The sequence below is a fragment of the Diceros bicornis genome, chromosome 13 (genome assembly GCF_020826845.1).
Source record: "Diceros bicornis minor isolate mBicDic1 chromosome 13, mDicBic1.mat.cur, whole genome shotgun sequence".
NCBI classification, from domain to species: Eukaryota; Metazoa; Chordata; class Mammalia; order Perissodactyla; family Rhinocerotidae; genus Diceros; species Diceros bicornis.
This window is the reverse complement of record NC_080752.1, coordinates 37,403,630-37,423,002: the sequence shown is the minus strand read 5'-3', so window position 1 is coordinate 37,423,002 and position 19,373 is coordinate 37,403,630. Positions and strand designations below refer to the sequence as shown.

The window sequence follows — 19,373 nt, the reverse complement described above, 5'->3', positions numbered from 1 at the left end:
TCTGGGAATGTCAGAGCACAGGGAAGCCCCCCAGCTCCAGGGTGCACAGAGAGGGGAAGCCACTGGCCCAAACTAGTGCCAGGCCTTCCAGCTCTCAGCCCGACATGTTTCCATTATGGGTGGGCCAAGGAGGAGCTCCACGCCCTCCCTCCTTACCCTGAAGCTGGGGCTGCTGGCTGCACAGCTGCAGGAGTGTTATTTTGGGGTGGGGGGCGGGTAGTGAAGGTGTGCAGGGATATAAGGCTGTCCTCAAACCTGCTTGAGGCCTCCAGCAAGAGAGCCTAAATCCCTTGTCCCTCTGAGTGGCGCTGACTTTGAGCCAACGCTCCAGACGGGCACCCTGTTCCGCCGGGGGTGGTGGTGGCCATGGTGTTGGTGACTGCCCGGCTGGGTTCCTCCCCAGAGGGTGAGTCTGGAGCAGAGCAGTCAGCCAAGCAGCAGATGGGATTCATATTAAGTCTCCAGCCCCTTCCCCTCCCTTGTGGACGGATCACTGGATTTTTGTGAGAGCCTCAGAAGGGCAGTGTGGTGAGCTCCTCCTCGGAGATTTTGCAGCATGGCTGGAGGGCAGGGCAGGGCTCCGCATCGAGGGGTGGGCGGTGTGGGGGCCAGGGTACCACATCCTGCTGGGGCTGCCTTTTCTCCATACCCGATGGGCGTTCTGCTGGACCCCTCCCTCTCTGCCCCTGGACAGAGGGGGAGTGCGGGGGGTGCCATTTCAGCCTGGGATCCCAAACTGGTGGGCTTCCTTGGTGAGGTCCAGACCCACGTCCAGGGGAGTCTGAGGGGCAGAGGTGACTGGGCACCAGCCACGAGGGAAACTGAGGCTGTGACACACCCATCACCACGTGGGATCACACGGTGGGCTTGAGAGAGGGAAGTCCCCAGGGGCTCTCTGCTATGAAACTTCCAGAATCTTCATTTCATTGAATAAACCATGCCTCCCAGCTGAAGATGCCTCCCCAAGTGCACTGCAGCCAACCATCATTCTCTGTTGCCAAGAGCGCTTTCTCCCCCGCAGTGTGGCATGGCTAGAGCGGGCCCCCAGCGTCCCAGAATGCAGCTGACACAAGATGCCTCTTTAGCCCCTCAGCGCAAGTGGATAGAGTTCGTGTTACCCAATTCCTGCAAGTGTGTAAATTATTTAAGGCATCGTCTGGTTTCTCCACTGACTTCTGTGACCCTGTCTTTCTTTTTGGCCTATTTTTGCACAGACCTCGGCTTAATTCGAACACCTTGGCCTGCAGGGGCGTCTCCCCTTGTCCTGCCCACCTCCTCTTCTTAGACAGGAAGTCACAGATAATCTGCAAACCTGTACTAAAATATACTAAGGGCTTCCAAGCCAAAAGAAAAGGCCCCTGGGTGACACTTTCTTAAAGTGTTGGGAAGGATGGTTCTCCAGTAGGTTTGTAAGTGTGATTTAGGGGTCCTGGACTGTCACCATGGAGACAGGTGCCTATCCCACAATGCAGCAGGTCTCCCGGGGCCTAGACGCAAGCTTGCAGATCTGGCTACTTGCAATCTTTGGGTTCGCTCATCCACCCTTTCATTTGATGGGGGCATTGCCCACGTGATCCTCCTCCAGAGAGAGCTCAGGTTTAAATTGTATTCTCTCTCTCCACCCCCAGTGGTAGTACACCCCACGGCTGCCCACATGTCTGGGCAGAAAGGAACCTTTGAACCTTCTAGAGATCTCGTTTAGCTCCCTCACCTCACCTTATTTTACAGGTGGGGAAACTGAGGCTCAGACAGAGGGCTGGGGCTGGCCTAAAGTTGCTCAGCTAGGTGGTAGCAAAGTTGGGATTGAACTCAGGCCTCCTGAGACTGCCAGTCTAGGGCTCTTTCTAGGAACCAATATATTGACTACAGCTTCAAAAGTACCCCCCACCAGGCCCAAAGGGTCCCCTTCCTTTTCTCCCCTGCCCCAGCCTCCCTCCTTCCCCCCACTACACGTAATTCGGGTTATAGCAGAGCATGTTGAACTCCAGGTTCTCGTCCCAGTGCCGCAGGAGCACGAACAGCTGGCGGGCGGCAGCCTTGAGTGTGCCCCGCGTTCGGCCCTCGGGTACCTCCTGCTGCTCCAGCCACGAGTTGGCCTTGGCGGCCACCAGCTCCCACTCAATGAAGTAGGAGGCCGAGCTGTGCTCCAGCCACGCCAGCGCCACCACCGTGGCCCACAGCTTCCCTGTGAGTTCTGTCACAGCCGTGGGCTCCCAGCCTGGCTTGCCCTCCGCCAGGGGCTCCGTGGAGAAGCTGTCACAGGAGGGGTGCCGAGGCGAGGGGCTGGTGCACAGCTGGGGACTCAGGGTCTCAGACTCGGGCTGGCGGGCGGTGAGGGACACTCGGTGGCAGGTGAAGGGTGAGGTCCACTTGAGCTTCTCCATGGGGATGTGGATGGCCTCGCAGAAGGCTTGGTTGAGCAGGAAGGCTCCGGAGGCCAGCTGCAGAGACACCTGTGTGTGGGAGAGCCCCTAAGTGGGCCTCAAACTTTTTAGCCCGTGGAGCCCCAGGCCATGCAAAAGTCCTGGGTCCCCATAGCCCACCCGTTCATCTCCCCCAGCTCGCCCCGCCTACCTGTGGGATTTGCTTGCGGGATACCCAGGGCAACTGAGTCAAGTCCATGCTTTATCTCACAGGCACGGATCACTCTTCAAGCCCAACTCAACATCTTCACTCCAAACCTGCCACCTGTCCTGGGCAGGGGGGCCCAGCTTGGCCACTGGGACCGTCCCCTGCTGTCCAGCAGACTCTGGACGGCTCACCTCCCTCTCCCTCCCTCCACACCAACCAGTTTCCAAGTCCCAGCAGGTCTACTTTCTAAACAGCTCTGCAATCCCCCACCTGCCTCCTCATGTTGTCCCTGCCTCTACCTTCCTCCCCTGTCCCCACCCCCCACTCCATCTTTCCTGCATCCTGAGGGGTCTTTGTAAGGTATAGATCATGTTCTATACCTTAGATCAGTGCCTTCAATTTTCTCTAGACTACGTCCAAACTATGGTTTCCAAAGTGCGGGTTCATCCTTGGCCCTTCCCCCTCAAACCCCGTTCTCCAGCCATCCAGCTTTCTCTCTCCTCTCTAGGCTGTCGGCCGGAACTCCTCATCCCTCAGGTCTCGGTGTAATCATTACATTCTGCAGGAAGTCACGCTTCATTCCTCCCCGACCTCAAGCCTGGAGTAGGTGTTCCCCTCAGTCCCGCCACCAGACCCGACCTCTCCTGTCACAGCGCCCGAGGATCAGAATCGCCTGGTTGCTATCTGTGTCTCCACTAGACTCTTAGTGCCATGAGCTCAGGGACTGTGATCATCTAGTTCCAGGTTCTCTCCCAGGGTCTAGCACTGTCTGGCTCAACAGATACTGGATTCACTTGTTGAGTGAATATATGCATGGTGCTTTGTTGCCTGGGATAATTGGAAATTCAAAGTGACGCTGTGAGCTTGGGGGTTCAGGGACTGGAGCTGTGCAGTGAAACTCAAACCGTGTCCCTCCTTCCAGCACCCTCTGATCCCCCAGCCCCGCTGGGCCCTGCATGTGGCAGGCCAGGCTCCCTTGCTCCTCCATTGAGAGACGCCCACTCCAGGCCTGGGCTTCTCACCCTGCCACAACGTGCTGGGCGTCTGCAGAGCCATTGCTAAACACAGTGCATGTCCCTAGCGTGTTAATTTTACTCGCTTGTGAGTCATTTCAAGGCTTATTTTTATGTATTGAAAAACAGACACACATAGATGGTGGAGTAGAATGCAAAATTCCTGTGAATTTTTAAAGCGAAGACAGCAGATTGCAAAGAATTTTCATGATGCTGGTGCTGGCTACTAGCAACACTCTTAGACCCCGGGTCGGGGGACTGATACAAACTCCCTCTGCCCTGCTGGCTACTTGGGTGGGAAGGTCTAGGTCTTCTTCCCTTTGTGGAGGGGGAAGGGTGGGCGGGACGCTCCCAGGAAGGCCCCTCTGCAGTGTCCGGAGACTGAGATCTGGGGTCTGGGGCACTCACCAGCGGGACGTAGTCGAAGCACTGGCTCCCCGGGATCGACTCTGGAGCATTGGTCAGCGGCTTGGTCAGGAAGCCCTTGGCGGCCCGCGTCAGCAGCCTGGACTTGTTGAGATTCAGCCTGTGAGGGTAGAGCCGGGAAGAGTGGCCATAGCCACCCTGGCAGTGTCCCTAGTTATCCCTCTCCCCCAGTGCCCACTCAGCAGCCTCTGAAAGTCAGGGCCAGAAGGAATCTGACCAATGGCTTCCTCCAACCTCCTCATTTGACAACTTGGGAAACTGAGGCTGGGGGAGGCTGCATTTCCCCTGAGTCACTCAGTGAGCTAGTAGAAGCTTGGATGAGGAGCAGGTTAGAGTTCCTTTTATGACCCTCTTCTGATAGCGTATTCTTGTTCAGCCCAGTGGTCAGAGGGTCCTATGCTAGCCCTCCCAGGGGGATCTGCATTTGCAAAGAGACCATGGACATGTGGGAGATGAACCACATGGGGGGGGATTTTCCTGTGTGATGCCCAGAAGACAGCGATATCTCTGGGTAGGGGGGCCTTCTTGACACGCTTCAGATTGTTTATTTTTGTCTAAATGTCAGGCTGGGCCTGCCTTTGGCCTTCCAAACCAGGGACAGCCCCGGGAAAACGGGCGGCAGTACAGTGTAGCCCCAGTGCAAATCCCACGTACCTGGATCCAAAGAGAGTCTCTGAGGCCTTCAAGGAAGAGAGGGTATTGGTGGCCAGACTGCGCAGGGGACCTGGAGGGCCACAGAATGACAGTTGGGGCCTGACAGATGACCCTGTCCCACATTTACTGCCCAGCTGGAGAAACAGAGGCCCAGTGAGGGGCGGAGGCTTGCCTACATCCCTAGGGAGCCGAGCTAATCATTAGGCTGCAGGGCTGTTTCTGACCCAGATGGTCTGGGGAAGGGTGAAATAAGTGGGTCCATGTGTAAGAAATAAGGCTCTAAGTTTCCTTGGCTGGTGGCCCCTGGCATCTTCTGGAAGGTTACCTGTGGGGGCAGTGACAGCTTTGCATCAACCTCCCTTGTCCCCAAGTGGGGACATGGAGTTTCTTTCCCCGGCACACTGCTGGAGGGTTCTAGGCAGAGTGAGGTGGTAGGAAGGCCCTCAGATGGGAATTGAGAGGCCTGATTCCAGGCCCAGCTCTGTCACTGACTTGCTGTGTGACTTTGGGCAAGTCACTTCACCTCTCTGAGTCTCAGTTTCCTTATCTTTAAATTGGGGATGTTCCTATTTACCTCACAAAGGACTGTTTTGAGGAATAAATGGACCACCGAGGACTTTGTTAGGCTAAGACACTCTCTTGGCCGAAGGATCAATCACTGTCACTCTGTCAATTAAGAAGAGAGGCGGCCGACTGTCCACTCACCTTCAGAAGCAGCGTACTTCTCGCGGTCCGGGGACATGGTCTCGCTGAAGGGCCCAGTGGGGCTTTCCTCCACACCTACAACAGAGGAAGCTGGTGAGGCCTGAGCTGCCAGCTCTCTCTCACCTCCCATCCCCACAAAGAGAGCGATGGTCTGGATTCACAGTACCTGGGGGTGGGCTGGGAGAGCAAGGCTAGGGCTTCCATCCCTGCTTGGAGGGGCCTTCATCTTCCAAAGACACCACCACTGCTCCACCATAAGAGTCAGACAGTGGGTTCAAATCCTGACTTCCCCATGGACTAGCTGTGTGACCATGGGAGAGTTACTTGCTTGATAAGTTTCAACTGCAGATTGGGGATAATAGTATCTCACAGTGTTGTTGTAAGGATGAGATGAGATAATACGCAGATAGTGCTTACTGCCTGGCCAGAGGTAACACTCAATAAAGCCCTGAGCTCCAGATCCAGCCAGGAAGCAGGAGAAGGTCAGGGGCCTGGGGCTGGGGGCTGGGGATGGGAGCGAGGTGGGCATCAGCTCACCAGGTCTTTGCCTCACTGAGGAGGGCCCCATGGCAGCTCTCCAGGAGGCACCAGAACATGGCACTGACTTGTCAGGGGGCTCTGAGCCTCAGTCTCCCCATCTGTAAAATGGGGATAATAATTGCACATAGTTTGTTCGAAATGCATAATTGAGGTGATTGTTCTTATGATTGTTATTTCAAGGGCTGGAAAAAGATGGGCAATATACTATAAGGGAATAATCCAAATTATGGAAAAAACTTCATGCACAAATATGTTCACCAAAGCCTCTGGCTCCCCTATGAGACCGTCAGCAGCTCTGTGAGAGCCAAGAAGCTCTGTTTATTGCTGTGTCCTCGGGGGCAGCACAAGAGGGAGCTAGTGACTGAACGACAGACTGACGGAGGCAACAAGGAGGCAGATAGCATGGTGATTAACCTCGTGGGCTCTGGAGCCAGATACTGCCTGGGTTCAGGTCTTGGCTCTACCACATATCAGCTGTGTGATCTTGAGTAAGTCACTTAACCTCTCCGAGCCTCAGTGTCTTCATCTCTTAGTGGAGAAAATAAAAGAAACTCTGAGATGGGTGTGAGGAGTCATGGATAATTAGAGCAGTGCCAAGCACACAGAGAACTCTCGGGAAGTGTTAGCCATTGTCATCCCTGGGGAGGGAAAGGGCTTGTGAGAGAATAAGAGTTTAGAAGTCCGAGATGCTGGGTGTGACTCAGAGGATGATTGAAAAGAAGGGATTTGTGATTTCGATGGAAGCCATGGGCCACCAAGAGCTGAGCTACAGAGAAAGGAAAGGGTAAACTGGAAATTTCCCCTAGACTGGAAGCCCAGCTTGGCTCGGGGGTAGAGCAGGCTCCCCCCCGTTTTGGAGGCTCTGGGGGACCAAGGAGTTGGCAGAACTCCTTAACTCTGAAGAACTCCTCCGGATTTCCACCCCCTCGCACACTATTTCTTTCTTAACCCATCAGTGTCTGAGAGCACTCTCTAGGCCCTTAGGTAAAAAGTTGTTATGATCTGGCTGCCTGGACTTGTAGCCAGGTGGGACCTCTGATGTCCTCCCCATGCACAGAAGAAGGCAGGAGATCCACATTGTACACGTGAGGGCATCAAGGAAGGGGTTAGGACTAGTGCAGCAGTTAGGCTGTCTGTAGAGGAATAGAAAAACATGCAGACATTCAAGACACAGAGGGTTAAAGCCATCCTGTGAATTAGTGCAAGGTCACAAACAGCTCAAATCCTGGATCTCAAGGACCCGAGCTGCAGGCACAATGAAATCAGGTGAAAGGAGAAAGGAAGCTGCTGGGAATCCTGAAAGAAACAGATGGGGGGACCCAAACAGATGGAAATGCCTCTTTGCTCTTTGCTTTCTCTCTTGTTTATTAGGTTTCCCAGCATTCGGTGCCTGGGGGGCGGGGCGCAGGCTGGAGGCAGGGAACAGCCACCAGGGTTGGCGGGCCTTGAAAAGGGAGAGCTGGGGGCCTGGTGTGGGCACGGGAGCCTGCTGCTCTCGGCAAAGCTGTGTCAATGGCGGCTCTTACCTGGGTTCTGAAATTTGCCATCTCCTGCTGCTGAGGCTTCCCCAAGCAGGGTCTGTGACCGTCTGAAGCCAGCAGAGGTGCCCCTCCACTGTCGGGTCAGGACCCGAGAGCTGACCATCCGCAAAGCAGCACCTTCCCGAGGACAAGGAGAAGGAGTCAGACGGGTACAATGGTGCCACTCCTTTGCCTCTTCCCCAGGGCTGGCAGGAATGATTCTAGCTTCAGTCTGTCAATTATCCAAAGGCAGGAAGGCATTGTACAAGGTAAGCCTATGAGTTTTGGAGCCAGACTGACCAGTGTCTGAACCCCAGCCCCATCTCTTAGTAGCTGGATGGAGTGCTAACCACTCTGAGCCTCAGTGTCCTCATCTGGAAAATGGGAGTAATAATACCACCTTGCCGGGTAGATACTATAGCTGAGATAATGTTCAGAAAGCAGCAATGTTTTCCAGTTAGTTAAAAGGCTGGTTTCTCAGGAACACCCCATTTTCCTTCTCTCCTGGTTTGCTGTCTCAGAGACCAAGGTCTCAGCTCCCCCTCCCACAGAGCAGGCCCTTGAAGTCCCAGGGCATCACCAATGGGGGAGGGATGGAAGAGAATGAAGCTACAGCACCGTAAAGTGTGTTTTGGGGAACCCCCCTCTCGGAGAGCACTAGACTATAAGTTTTCCCTTAAAAACAAAGAGTTCCATTGGGAAATAAGTTTTGGAGAAGCTGCATACTATAGTCCATTCTCTGAGCCTCTTGATGCATATTAACATCCTAAAGTCTCTGAGAAGTTCTGCAGTAAAGAGAGCTTTTGGGCTTTATTTAATCCAGTGGTTCCTAAATGTATTTCCTAATCTGGTATTTCCTAGTTTTGTGCTGAGTGGCCATTAACAGGACATGGAACTAAGGTTCTAGTTTCCTGGAACACACTCTGGGAAGGGCTGATCCCGATCTTAGGACTAGGCTGTGGGACTCGGGTTAAGATACAGGCTAGGTCCCCGAGTCTCCCAGGCTGTGGCTACAGACGCTGGGAGGATGGTCAGAGACGGGTGGGAGGGAGAGACCTCCTGCATGAGGATGTCATTCATGATGACTAAGCAAGGTGAAGGAGAATGCCCAGTGGAGCACCAGCAGCGTCTGTTGGCCAGAGCCTGAAACGGGAGCAGTTGAGGGAAAGAGGGAGGAAGAGAATGGGTCATTGATTATTTTGGTACCACAGATAAAAAAAAAGGTGGTGGTGGGGGGACAGGAGGAATGAGGAAAGGCACATTTTGTTTCCAAACACAGTTCTTTCAGGAGGTCTGCTAAAAAAAGAAAGAAAGAAACAAGGATCTGCAAAGGACAGGAAAATGTAATTCAGGGGGAAACAAGTACATATAGTTCCTAAACATATGAAAAATAGCTCAGAAAAAAACTAAAGAAATTCCCCAAAGAGAGATCCTTCCGTTACCTATCAGACTGGCAGGGCTTAGGAAGATGGCCAATATTCAGTGCTGGCCAGGGTGGATCTCGGATCAACCTTTGGAGCAGGGCCAGTTGGTAACATATAGCCCAATTTTAAATGGGCAGACCCACTGATATGCAATCTTACCTCTGAGAGTTAATTAACCCTGTGGAGGTAACCAGGCAGGTGCACAAAGATGTTCTTTGCGGCATAATTTACAATAATCAAAAGGGAATAAACTGAAGGTCTGATAATAGGGAGCTGGTTAAATAGATTCTGATGCACCTGAGGAGGCAGTGGAGAGCAGTGGGAGGGAGCACAAATGCTGGAGCCAGGTCACTGGGACTCAGAGCCCAGCTCTGCCCCTCACTGCTGTGTGACTGTCGGCAAGTTACTTAACCTTCTCTGCCTCTGTTTCCCTATCTGTAAAATGGGGGTAATAATAGTATCTACTTGCAGAGCTGCTTTGAGGATTAAATGATTTAATATATATATACATAAAGCGCTTTGGAACACCGTCTAAATGGCTGTTACGATGATGATAGCTCCCTGCAGTGGAATATGCTGCAGCTATTAAAATGATGATATAGACTCACCTTAATGGAAAGATATTTTCCACACCCATATTTTGTAAAACACAGCACATATTGGTTGATCTAAGTCATGCAAAATTATCTATCTTTTCATTTCTCTATATGTTGATAGTCATAGAAGTCTGAAGGATGGTGACACCAAGTCACTTTTATTTATTTTATGTCTTTCTATATTTTGGAATTTTCTACAGTGAGCATATATCATTGTCCCCAATTGGAAAAATACAATAAAGGCATATAGGCATATTCATTTGGTGGGAAAAAGAGGCTGGATGGTGTCACAGCCTTCTGCAGAGCAGTAGATGGGGGCTTATGTGCGCCCCCTGCATGGTGGCCAAACCATCTCCTGGGGGCCTTGCTGCTTCTAGGCACTTCCTTGCACCCCTTCCTGCAGGTCTGTGCACCTTTGTATCCCAGCCCCCCTCCTCCAGCCCACCGGGGCTGCTTGGGCCTTAGGAGTGCCCTGGCTGCCCACCTGCCGTACCAGAGTTGGGGTAGCCGACCACGGTGGGCAGGTACCGGCTTTTGCTCACGTCCACAGGCACGAAGGCCGTGTACTTGCTGATGATGTTGCAGGCCTTGCTGGTGTGCACCGCGTTCACCTGATAGCGGCGGCTGGACCCTGCGAAGAGAGAAGCTGGGGTCACTGTGCAGACTCGGAAAGTCCTTCCTGACATGGAAACTCTGGAAGCTAAAAGGAGGACCAGACCAGTGGTCCCCATCTTTAGGATTAAATAAGCCCTGAAAATCAAGGGGTTGCCAACTTGCCAAATAAGGACATTAAAAAAAACCCAAGAGGGGCCGCCCCGTGTTGTAGTGGTTAAGTCCACGTGCTCCACTTCAGCGGCCCAAGTCCCAGGTGAGGACCTACACCACTCATCAGCCACGCTGTGGAGGCGTCCCACATACAAAATAGAGGAATACGGGCACAGATGTTAACTCAGGGACAATCTTCCTCAAGCAAAAAGAGGAAGATTGGCAACAGATGTTGGCTCAGGGCCAACCTTCCTCACCAACCCCCCCCCAGATTGTTAACCTCCATCATCATTTCATAAAATAAAGACATTTTACTGTAAAAAAGGTAAGTTATGATCTAAGAATAAAAGACAGTTACTTCCCTTAAATAACTTTAGTGTTATTAAAAAAACCCCTTTGGTGCTGTCTGTATTTTTCATTTTCACTTTGCAGCTGTCTGGTGAGAACCTTGCTGCAGGATTTCACAGACCCCCTGGCTGGTAGGGGGCGACCTTTGGTCTGGCCCATTTGGACAAATTTGCAGAGAAAATTGAAAACCAGAGAGGGAGAGTGGCGAGCACGGGGTCACACAGCAAGTTAGTAATGGACCTGAGATCATGACTCAGGACCGTCTGACCCCAAAGCCCAAGCTTTTCCAACTGAACAGGTGAGTATTCTCCATGGCTTGCTGCCTCCAAGGAGCCCTGGAGATGGATGGACAAGTGCTTTGTAAGCTTGTAAGGTGAGGTGCTCATCAGAAGAAAAAATATATATATTACACAAAAATTACAAATAATATAAAATATAAACATTATATTATTATATAAATAAAGCACAAACTTATAACAAATAATGTAAATATTCTCTATTTATATCTCTATCCATCTATTCTCCAAGTGTGCCCCATCAAGATCCCAGAGTCACTTTGTTAGGAAAGTGTGCCCCAAGTCCTGAACTCAGTTAGCTCCCCCACCATCCCTGTTATACAATCTCTTGGATGCCTGTGTTTCTTAATAGCACCTCCAACAAATGCACTCAATTAATTGCATGTATAATTATTTGATTAATGTCAGCTTCCTTGCTAGTCTGTGTCAAGCACTCATGGGTAAGGACGGGGATATTTGTGGTCACTGCGCTGTTCGCCCCGAGCCTGGTCTCCAGCGGATCCACAATCATTAACGGCCTTGATGAGGTAGTGGACCCTAGGTCTAGGCCGTTCTGTGGGAAGGTGTGGTTCCAGGGCAGCCAAGTAGGGGAAATGGGGCTGTCCCCATTGTTCTGTCTCCGGAGCCGTACAGGGGGCGCTGCAAGGGGAAGCCCTGGGAAGTGAGGGGGAGCGGGGATCCTGAGGCAGAAGGGAAGGAGGGTGGAGAGGAGAGGACAGACCACTGGATCCCCAGGTGGGGCGGAGGAGCCCAGGGCTAGGGGGAGAGGAATGCCTGGAGGCAGGAGCAGGTGGGCAGATCAAGGAAGGGATGGAGTCTTGGGCTGTGTGTGTGTGTGTGTGGTGGGGAGGGAGTGTTGGGAGGGGCACCTAGGGGCAGCGGTGGCGAGGGAAGATGGAGCACTGGGCGGTGGCAGGGCTGTGAGAAAACAGAGGTGGCTGAAGCCAGGGGAGGAGGTGGACCATGGTGGGGGAAGGGGGATGGGTCATTGGGCAGGGCTGTGAGAAGACGGAGCCGGCTGGAGCCAGGGGAGGAAGCGGATCGTGGGGGAGGGGGAGGGAGCGTTGGGCGGGGCTGTGGGGAGGGGCGGGGCCCGGAGGACTGGGGGGCGGATCATGTGGGAGGGGGAGAGGGCGTTGGGCGGGGCTGTGAGGAGGGGGCTCCCGGAGGCCTGGGCGGGGGGCGGATCATGGGGGAGAAGGAAGGGGCGGGGGGCGGGGCCGTGAGGAGGGGCCGCCCGGAGGCCTGGGCGGGGGAGGATCGTGAGGGAGGGGGAGAGGGCTCTGGGCGGGGCCGTGAAGGGGGCGGGGCCTGGGGACTGGGCGGGGACGGATCGTGGGGGAGGGGGAGGGGGCGTTGGGCGGGGTTGTGAGAGGAGGCGGCCAGAGGCCGGCGAGCCGGACGCAGGCCCGCGTGCTCACCTTGCTCGATCTCGCCCTCGCGCTCCGCCAGCTGCTCGAAGTCGCGAATGATGGCGCGGGCCGCCAGGTGGTGGAAGGTCTCACTCCACAGGTCGGCGTCGCGCGCGCCGCCCCGCTCATGGCCGGGGGGCCCCAGCTCGAAGCTCACCTCCCACTGCAAACGTTGGCTGTCGCGCAGGCCCTTGACCACAGCCTTGCCCAGCACTGGGCCCGGCGTGGCGGGCCTGCCGGGACTGGCCTGCTCCTCGGACTCAGCCTGGGGCTCCCAGTCCGACGACGTCTCGCTCTCGAAGACGGAGGGGTGATGGGACGGCTCTGGGGGCGGAGGGACAAGCAGTTGGTGCTCTGATCTTGGGGACAGAGGGCAATCCCCAGGGGACATCGTCCTTCCCAGGGTGCAGATACCCCTGAGCAAGTACAGTCCCCCCCATCCCCCAAGGAACAGAGAACTCCTTCCCTAGGACAGCTGGGGTGGCATGGGCTTGTCCCCAAGAGTGAGACAGACCCGGGTCCCAAGAAACCAGTCCCTGAGGGAGTCAGGTAGGGTGGGGTGGGGACACTTTCGGCAGCAAGAATGCAGCTGCGGAGTGGATATCTGGGGGCCTCACAGACAGCCGAAGGGCCAGGTTGATTGGGAAGAGGGATTGGTGAGGTCCTGGGGGAAGGATGGGCCGCAGCAGACCCAACCCTCCCCCCACACCTCCCTAAGGGCACAGAGGCAAGCATCTGCCCTTGGCCTGTCATCTGAAGCTGAACCACAGCCAAGGATTCCTCCCTGTCCCCAGTCAGGACCTAGACCCTGCAGGCACTTACCCAGGTCCCCAGGGCTGCGGCTGTCTGAGGCAGGCTTCAGGCTGGACCCAAGATCCAGCTCTTTCACGGGGCTCCAGGGCTGGGTCTCATGGCCAGAGGGCAGGAAGGACTGGCAGCCTTGGGGCAGCAGTGAGGGCCTGCGGGCCCCTGGGCCCCGGAGTTTGGGGCCCTGGTTTAGGCCCGGGCCACTGGTGGGCAAGAGCTAGGAGTGCAAGAGGAAGGGGAGGCAGCTGGGCTCCTGGTGGCTGTTCCCTTCCTGCCACCCCCAGCCTCAGCTCCTCCCTGGGCACTGCCCCTGCAGTACTCAAGGACGCATGACCTTACTCCTCATTACCCATGAGAAACATCAACACGAATAATTCCAAACCATGGAAAAAGTCCAAACCACAGAAAACCATGGAAAATCACATACCATGGATAATTCTAAACCCACTTTTGTTTGCCATAATATTTAAAACTTTTTTTGTGTGCGTGGTTAAAATTATCAATCTTTTCCCTTATGTCTTCTCATATGTCATGCTTAAAATGTCTTTCCCACACAAAAAATTCTAGAATTTTTGTGATTTTAGTTTTGTTTGTTTAAATCTTTGATTCACATAAAATTTATTTTGGTGTAAGGAAGTAGGAACCAGCCTTTTTCTTGATTTTCTGAATAGTATAAATCTCAACACCATTTATTGAATGCAGTTTATTCATTGAGTCCCTATGGTTTATCATTTCTCTGCTTCTATCCCCACAAAGCTCTCATGTATATTTGGTTTTATTTCTGGACTTTCTGTTCTGTTTTGTGGATTTAATCTGTCTATTCTTGTGCTGTACAAAAAACATCAAAAGGCAAGGGATAAACTGGGAAATATATTTGCAACATGCAAGACAAAGAGCATTGTCAAGAAAATGCTCTTATAAATCATGGGGGGAGGGAGATAAACTCAATAGAATAATGGATTAAGGGCATCTACAGGCAGTTCATAGAAAAAGTATCCAATAAACCCATGAAAAAGTATTCAGCCCCAGGAGAAATTAGAGCAATCTAAATTAAAATAAGTTACAGTTTTTTTCCGATTGGCATATATTTAAACGTTTGATCAGTGTGATCAGTGGGGAGACAGGGTCTCCCATGAACTACTGGTGGAAGTGTGTACTGATGCACACTTTTGGGAGAACAATTTAGCAATGTGCTATCAACATTAAAAATGCACAGGCTCCTTTTACCCAGCGATTCCACTTTTAGGCATTTAATTCTGTGGAAATACACAAAGATGCAAATATCTATGTGTGCACTGTGTATTTGTTTCAGTGTTGTTTGTAAAAGTGAAAATCTGGAAGCTATCTAAATGCCCATCATTGGGGTTGGCAAATAAGTTACGGTCCATCCATGCAATGGAACACCACACAGCACTCAAAAGAAGGAGGCGGATTTCTCCATACCAATATGGAAAGATGTCCAAGATAAAACATTTAAAAAAAGTAAATTGCAACTGTTCTGTATTTTGATTGTGGAGATAGTTACATGACTATATGCGTTTGTCAAAACTCATAGAACTGTTCACCAAAAAGAGTAATTTTACCGTATGTAAAAAAAATAAAAAGACATTAAAAAAGTAAATTGGAGAGCAGTTTATATATGTGATTATTCAAAACATAGACGTGTGTTGCCTGTGTGTGTGTGTTTATCTGTGTGTAGTATTTCTGGAAGGGAACACTCAAAACCAAGGGGGTCTGGGCACGGGGGAGGGGTACTTTTATTTTTGCTTTATGCCTGACTGAACTGTTTGAGGGTTTTTATTGCAAACTCTGAGTGTGTATTACTTTTGTAATTAAAGAATGTTAAATTAATTCAAAACGAATTTTGTGCTTCTGGGAATATACACATCGCCTGGTAGAAGAAGGGGATGGGGGAGCAAAGGCGCTTACGAGGTGTAACAGATGGAAAAAGTGCCTCTCAGTCTTTTAGTTAACCATGGGTCTTTTTCATCTCTATCAAGTATTTACTGGGAAGAGGAATGTGCCTCCCCATTAGATGGGGGCTCCTTGGGGCAGGGGCTAGGGTCTTCCTTTCTGTTTCCTTTGGGCCTGAGGTCCTGGGAGTAGTACAAGAGTGTGGGAGAAGAAAGGGACTGGTCGCTCTTAGAATGGCCACAGTGGGAGCTGGTACCCAGCCAGGGCTGCTGGGTCCCAGGGGATCCCTAAACCCCCTCCTGCATCAGAGACTGGGATTCCCCCCACCCCTGCCCCATCACCACCACTACACTGAGAAACAGAAGATGCCACAGTTTCCCTGGCAACAGATTAGTGTAAGATTCAGCCCATCATCCCGCCAGAAGCTGCAGGGAGTGTGCATGCGTGTGTGCAGGTGCGTGTGCGTGCATTAGCATAAGTGTGTTGGGGAGAACCAGACTGGGGAAGAAGCCAAGCAGGGGATGGAGGAGAGATGAGCAAAGATGGGCCAGAAGCAAGCAGGAAAGAGGAGAGGTCAAGCTGCCCAGAGCTCTCACCAAGTAGAGCTGCATTTAAAGGACACCTACTGTGTGCTAGGTGTTGCACCAGGCACTGCATCTCTTACCAGCCGATGCTTGCAAGAGTCCTCCACTTACCTTTGGTTCCCAATAACTATCTGTTGATGGCTGTGAGCTCAATCATCTGCACAAGCTATTCTCCCATTTCATAGATGAAGAAATTGGGGCTCAGAGAGGTTAAGCAACATGTTTGAGGAGCAGAGTCTTCCTGACTCCAAGTCAGTGACTTCCAACCATGAGTGGTCCCTGGCTAAGCACAGAGAAGGGCCTTGAGGGACAAGGTGACAGTGTCTCCATCCTTGGGGAGTGTAGGGGCTTATGTGTATGTGGAGGCAGGGAGGGATAGGGGTGGTGGATGGGAGTGGGAGAGTGAAAGGCTGTTTTATGGAACCACTGATTCACAATGACAAAGGAACCTCAAGTGTATTCTTAAGAAAATGGGTTAAGGCATACAGATAATACCAAACCCCAATTTAGTTTAGGACAGTGTTTCTCAACCTGGTGATTTTGCCCCCCTCCCCAGGGGACATTTGTCACTGTCTGCAGACCTTTTGGTTGTCATAACTGGGGCTGGTGGTGTTACTGGCATTCAGTGGATAGAGGCTAGAGATGCTGCCAAATCTTCTACAATGCACAGGACAGCCTCCACAACAAAGAATTATCATGTCAGTAGTGCTGAGGCTGAGAAACTCTGGTTTAGCCAGACAGTGGGTGACTGGTCCTGCTGTGACTCTGACTCTGAGATGATCACTGCCCTGGGTGAATGTCCAACCCTTGGGATTTGCAGAAGGTACAGTGTGAGGGAGTGGGGAGGCAAGGGCTTTGCAGGCAAAAGGTCCTGGGTTGCAATTCTATGACTGGCTGTGTGACCCTGGATAAGTCACTTTACCTCTCTGGCCCTCGATTTCCACAGAGTGGGGGTAGCCAGCCCCCACACTCCCTCCTTTCCCAGGGGTGCTGTAAAATCAAATCAGAGTGTAGACAGGGATGCTCCTTGGCAACTGGGAAGTGCTGTGTGCAGAGAATGGGTGATGTCGTTGACCAAAGGGTATCATTATTAGGAAGGTATCATTGGGGTCAGGCGGAGGAAGGTCCAGAAAAAGGAGGAAGAAGTGACTCACTTCGCAGTGTAAGTCGTGGACTGGCCCCATCCTTGTGGTTGAAGCAGGAGACACAGCTTTTCCTTGCCCATGACCTCCCCCACCTCCAACCTGCCCTGCTTGGGTACCTGCAAATCAGTCTGCCACCAAGGAGCATCCAGGCTGGTCTGGTTGGTGAGGTCCTGCAGCTTGGCTTTCCGCAGTGGGTATCTCCTGGCAGCCACCGTGGGGTCACTGGCCGTGGGGGCCCTTGGGGAGGGCTTGTGGTTGGTGATCTGGTTGGTGCTATATGCCCGCCGTCGCTGGGAGAGGTCCAGACCTGGGCAGGGATGGTGGCAGGGGAATCATCAGGGTGGAGGGCAGTGGGGAAAGAGAGAGGGGTTTGTGTAACCCTTTCCTACTTGGAAACTTCTTGAATTTTCTACTGCTTGCCTACTGAAATATGTGTAGGTGCCTCATCTTACCTGGCATTCAAAGCCTTGCCTAATCTGGCCCTAATCTATCTACCTAGCTACTCTCCTTTCTGCTCGTTTTTCAAGGTCCTATGTGCTCCAAACATACTTGATGAGTAACCGATTGTGTATGTGTTTTCTAGGCGTCACACCTCCACATCTTTGCTCAGGAAGTTTCTGCTGCCTGGACTCTCCTCTCCCTTCCCTTCTAAGAACGGGTGCCCTCGTTATGTCTTTGTTGATATCTTCTACCAGATGTGCCTTTTTCCGGGGTCCCCATGGTTTGTTAAACTTTCCTCTGGCCCCTGTCACTCTGCTTTCTATCAGAGTTAAGGCCAATTGTATCCCTCTCACTAGATGGAGAGCTTCTGCAGGACAAGTACCATGTTTGAGTCATCTTTGCTTCCTATACCGTGCTCAGTGCTTAGCCTAAGTAGGGGACCAGTAAAAACCCTCTGAATGGAAAGTAACACCATACAGAGGCTTTGGAGGCAGACAGGTCTAGATCTTTTATCTGTACTCTGCCTCTTTCAAGTTCCATGAGCTTAGCCAAGTTGCTTAAATTCTCCAAGTCTCAGTTTCCTCATCCGTGAAATACGTATAATAGTACCCACCTCTGCAGCTGCTAACTATTCAATGAGATTGTTTGTTAAAGTGCTTAACACGTAGTAAGTGCTCAGTAAAATGTAGCAATTATAGCCTCCCTGGAGAAGAGAGTGAAGAACGAAGGGCAGCAGACTAACCAGGATTGGTGGTGGAGTCTCCACTGGATGGCTGGGACCCTTTGGCTTGCTTTAGGTTGAAGGGTGCCCCCAAGCTCTTGGTACGGTCTCTGCTGTCTGGGCCAGGCCCCTCCTGTGATTGGCAGAAGACGGAGCTGCCAGACTCTTGAGAGTGCAGCGTGCTGTATCGTCTCCTCTTGTCCTGGAGGGAGGGAGAGAAAAGAGGACTGGGAATGAGGCTAGATGTCAGGAAGGACATGTCAGACAGCAAGGAGCGTGAGAGGAGGAGGTGGAGGTTCCATCTTTGAAGAACCAGAAGAATAGGGAAGTTTTTTGCTTGGTTGGGGGGAATTTAGGCAGATTTCTGTTTAAGAGATGATGGATAGAATTGACTTTTCATATCATTTATATTTTTTATATTTTTAATTATCTTCTTTATTAAATTAAAAAAATATATAATTCTAAATGCCACTGCTGTCTCCAAATAGATAACCCAAATTAACAAAATGAACCATCTGTTCCTTCCACTCCATTCTCCATGATATAAACATACGTATAAAACACAAGGGCTTTTTGGGGTCATTATTTGTTTTACAAAAACTGGACCATATTACTTACATTTATTAATATCTTGAATTTTACACTTAAAATATTTTGGAAATCCTGCATATCAACTATTCTTTTTAACATTTGACTGCACAATATTCTACCATCCCTTAGTGTCAGGCATTCGTTTTGGGGCCATTTATTTTTGCCATCATAAAAGTGTTACAATAAATCCTTGGACATAAATTTATTACATCACTTTTATTTCCATGTGTTAGATTGTTTGGAGGGATTTCTGGGTTGAAACGTTATGTATTTCTAATTTCATTAGTTATTTATAGATTCCTTTTTAGAAAAGGAGCAAGTCATGTTTACGCCAACAATGTACAAGGGTTCCCTTTACCCAAGAGCCCTACTAGTAGCTGGGGAAAACTTTGCCGGTCTCATGGGTAAGGAAAGGAGAATGGATTTGGTGGTCCCTTCTAGCGGTAGGGTCTGTTGATGATCTGCTGTGTCCCAGACCTCCAAGAAGGGCCTGGATTGTGCAAAGACTTGACCAGAATTTTGTTTGGTATTTTTTCCCTGCAGTTGAATGCTCCACTCTTCGTAACACATTAACCGTTACTGATCATAGTTCTTAAGAGATTCCATAACATTCTAAAATCTGGAAATGTCACATAAAATTCTAACTTCTCTTGAAAGAATGGAAACATGTTTAACACAGGGCCCACATTCCTGCATGGCAACAGTTTGTGAGAGCTCAGTAGGGGCTGCCCAAGTTAGACAGGGTGTGTACTCTCCAGTCTGCCATATTCCTCACCACTCCTATTGCCTCTTTAGGAACTGAGTGATAATGGCTGTCTCTCATGGCATTTCCCCCTTTCATTTTTACAACAAACCCATTTAATTCATTTTATACCCGCCCAATACCTCTAGGCATTGAGT

The 19,373-nt window shown here is 51.3% G+C and overlaps 1 protein-coding gene across 2 annotated transcripts in view; it reads right to left on the bottom strand.

Annotated features, from left to right (window-relative positions):
- Positions 1-1,946: 1,946 nt before the first annotated feature.
- VWA5B1 (von Willebrand factor A domain containing 5B1) overlaps positions 1,947-19,373 on the bottom strand; it is a 39,675-nt gene continuing 22,248 nt past the window's right edge. For both annotated transcript variants that reach the window (XM_058552042.1, XM_058552043.1), the window contains 10 exons: positions 17,904-18,084; positions 16,837-17,027; positions 13,093-13,294; positions 12,280-12,594; positions 9,943-10,080; positions 7,454-7,567; positions 5,370-5,444; positions 4,665-4,734; positions 3,993-4,110; positions 1,947-2,453 (listed from right to left, as the gene is read on the bottom strand). In XM_058552042.1, coding sequence (XP_058408025.1) covers positions 1,947-2,453; positions 3,993-4,110; positions 4,665-4,734; positions 5,370-5,444; positions 7,454-7,567; positions 9,943-10,080; positions 12,280-12,594; positions 13,093-13,294; positions 16,837-17,027; positions 17,904-18,084 — 1,911 coding nt within the window. The remainder of the gene's footprint in view (positions 2,454-3,992; positions 4,111-4,664; positions 4,735-5,369; positions 5,445-7,453; positions 7,568-9,942; positions 10,081-12,279; positions 12,595-13,092; positions 13,295-16,836; positions 17,028-17,903; positions 18,085-19,373) is intronic.